At 30.6% G+C, this 2,402-nt stretch overlaps 1 protein-coding gene across 1 annotated transcript; it reads left to right on the top strand.

Moving 5' to 3' along the window:
- Positions 1-682: 682 nt before the first annotated feature.
- On the top strand, positions 683-1,640 carry LOC111624073 (histidine decarboxylase-like; the record flags this gene model as incomplete). The annotated part of the gene is made up of 2 exons (XM_023366855.1): positions 683-802; positions 871-1,640. Coding segments are annotated over 2 exons (771 nt in total), but the record flags the coding sequence as incomplete, so codon positions are not given.
- Between the last annotated feature and the right edge of the window lie 762 nt (positions 1,641-2,402).

Consider the following 2,402-nt stretch of genomic DNA (forward strand, 5'->3'; position numbering starts at 1 on the left):
GACGAAATTAAGTAACTTTGCTTACAAGATGATTCTTTTTTTAATCATAGCTGTGTTTTTCATATTTCGGCCACTATATTGTGATTAATGGAAATGATGAAGAAGTTTCCGTTTTATATGAAAAGATGAAATAGAAAGGATTGAAGCAAAACGAAAAAAATAAAAAGGCAAAAGTCCGAAAATATAGTTGTTAAAAGTGAAGAAAAAAACCTAAGAGTGTAATTGATGGTTCCATTCCTTCTACATCAAGTCGGCAAAATGAATCTGTCAAGATTATAGAAAAAGAAAAGATATATGTGGTAAAGCTATTTACAAAATGGATCCTGCCAAACACTGCTACTCTTGACTTTCCAAACAGCTGATGTTCTGTAGAGTTCAATAAATTCACTCATAAGCACACGTGTATCCCGAGAAGAATCTCACATTGTTTAATTTCTGAACACACAACATACCGCCACGAGTTCACAGACAACCAGTGTACACATACGAGCGTGTAAAGCGGACTTTAGATAATAGTTTCGACGATGCACAAATTCATATTTGTTTTTTCAACTCGTTTTCTGTAGTTTTGCAAATATGCCGTTTTTCCACCAAACCCGTAATTTATCAATTCAAGCTTACAGATTTAAATTATGATTGCATTTTACATAATTTTTATTTGAATATTTAATTAATACAATCAATCGTCTTATATTTACAGACAATAAAGTTAGCAATTGAATTTGAAAAATTGGTTCAGGAAGATAAAAGATTTGAAATTCCTGCTAAAAGGCATTTAGGATTAATTGTATTTAGATTGAAGGTATTTGATATTACTAAATTATAAAATACGTGTTTGATTTATAATATAAAAGATCATTTATATTTTAGGGCGAAAATGAACTAACAGAGAAACTATTAAAGCGTTTAAATTCTGATGGAAAAATACATTGCGTTCCAGCATCGCTAAAAGGAATTTACGTAATTAGATTTTCAGTTTCCTCACCTCGAATTACATCCGAAGATATTCGCCTCGATTGGAAAATCATCCAAATCACAGCAACTGAGATTCTACAAATGTATTCGAATAAGATTACAGTAAATAAACCTTCTATCAAAGAAGTTAAGAAACGAAATCCCGAATTCGGAACAAGTTTACTCTTAGCTAATAGTCCAATGATACCAAAGATCATGAATGGCAGTTACGTAGCTATTTTTGATAATACAGAAGCTATAGATCAATTTATCCAACGTTTTGGCAATGCATTTGGAAACTTGGCGAAGGACAGTCCCTCTCTTCGTCGACGTATTCGAGGTTTAAGTATAAGCAATAAGCAATACAGTCTGGATTCGAGAATGGATTTGATGAACAGCATTGTTGCTACAGCAATGAATTTATCAACAGCTTCTCAACGTACTTCAACTCCGAAAGAAAAGAATTGTTTAAAAGAATCTATTTCCGAAGAAGATGATTCTTCTAATTTAGTTGTTTGTTCCACAAAATGCCAGATGTGTGGTCAAGTTACATCAAAAGAAGCTTAAAAGTTTTGTAAATATCTTCAATATATCAGCACACATTCAATTTTGTTTAAAAGGTCTTTCAAAATTTTCTAAGATTTTGATCGAATTAAAGAAATACAGAATTGTTTCTTCCTCTAAGCAAAACCAATACAAAAATTATAAAATAGCTACAGTAGTAATTTATATTAGCAAAATGTATTTTTACTTATTTATTGTATTAAGCATTATCACATGTTTATTTAAGGAAATTATTATACAAAGTTAAAATAAAAAGAAGTTATTCAATCAAAGAAGTATTAAAAATTATTTAATATTATTATTTAATACGAAATACTTTTAATCACCAATAATATAAAAATTCCAAAAATCGGTTGATTCTAATTTATTTATACTGTGAAACCCAACCAAAATCTGTTTAAAAGGAAAAAGATCTTCGAAATAACGCGATTTTCTACGTTAAAGTTCACTGTAGGCCGGAAAACCTGTCCAAGGCGGACATCGAAGAAATTTAATACGAAGAATGTACGTTAAACTTGGATAAAGCGGAAAATTTTAAGATTCCTCTTGTAGACAAATAAGTAAAACCACCACCGGGTGTAAAGGTAATTGCAAAACGCAACAAACTGTATTCCAAGAAGTTTCGAACTTTGTCCAAAATTATCTTCAGGTCTGATGAAATTTCACCAAATCTAGTGATTTGTTGGAAACTATAAAAAAGCTACTATTTAATGATTTTTAAATGTAGTATTATTATAAGTGTATGCAACACCTTTTCAGTTTCCCGGCTGTTATGTATACATAACAAGGGAAAGTATTCAAATCGTGTTAAATTTGACCCTCCGAGTCTTTTGAAAATCTCCACGTTTTTGACCCCCCAAATCCAAAAATGTCAAAAAAAAACT

This window comes from Centruroides sculpturatus, unplaced genomic scaffold (genome assembly GCF_000671375.1).
Source record: "Centruroides sculpturatus isolate CEXI.00-Female unplaced genomic scaffold, Cexi_2.0 scaffold366, whole genome shotgun sequence".
In the NCBI taxonomy this organism is placed as follows: Eukaryota; Metazoa; Arthropoda; class Arachnida; order Scorpiones; family Buthidae; genus Centruroides; species Centruroides sculpturatus.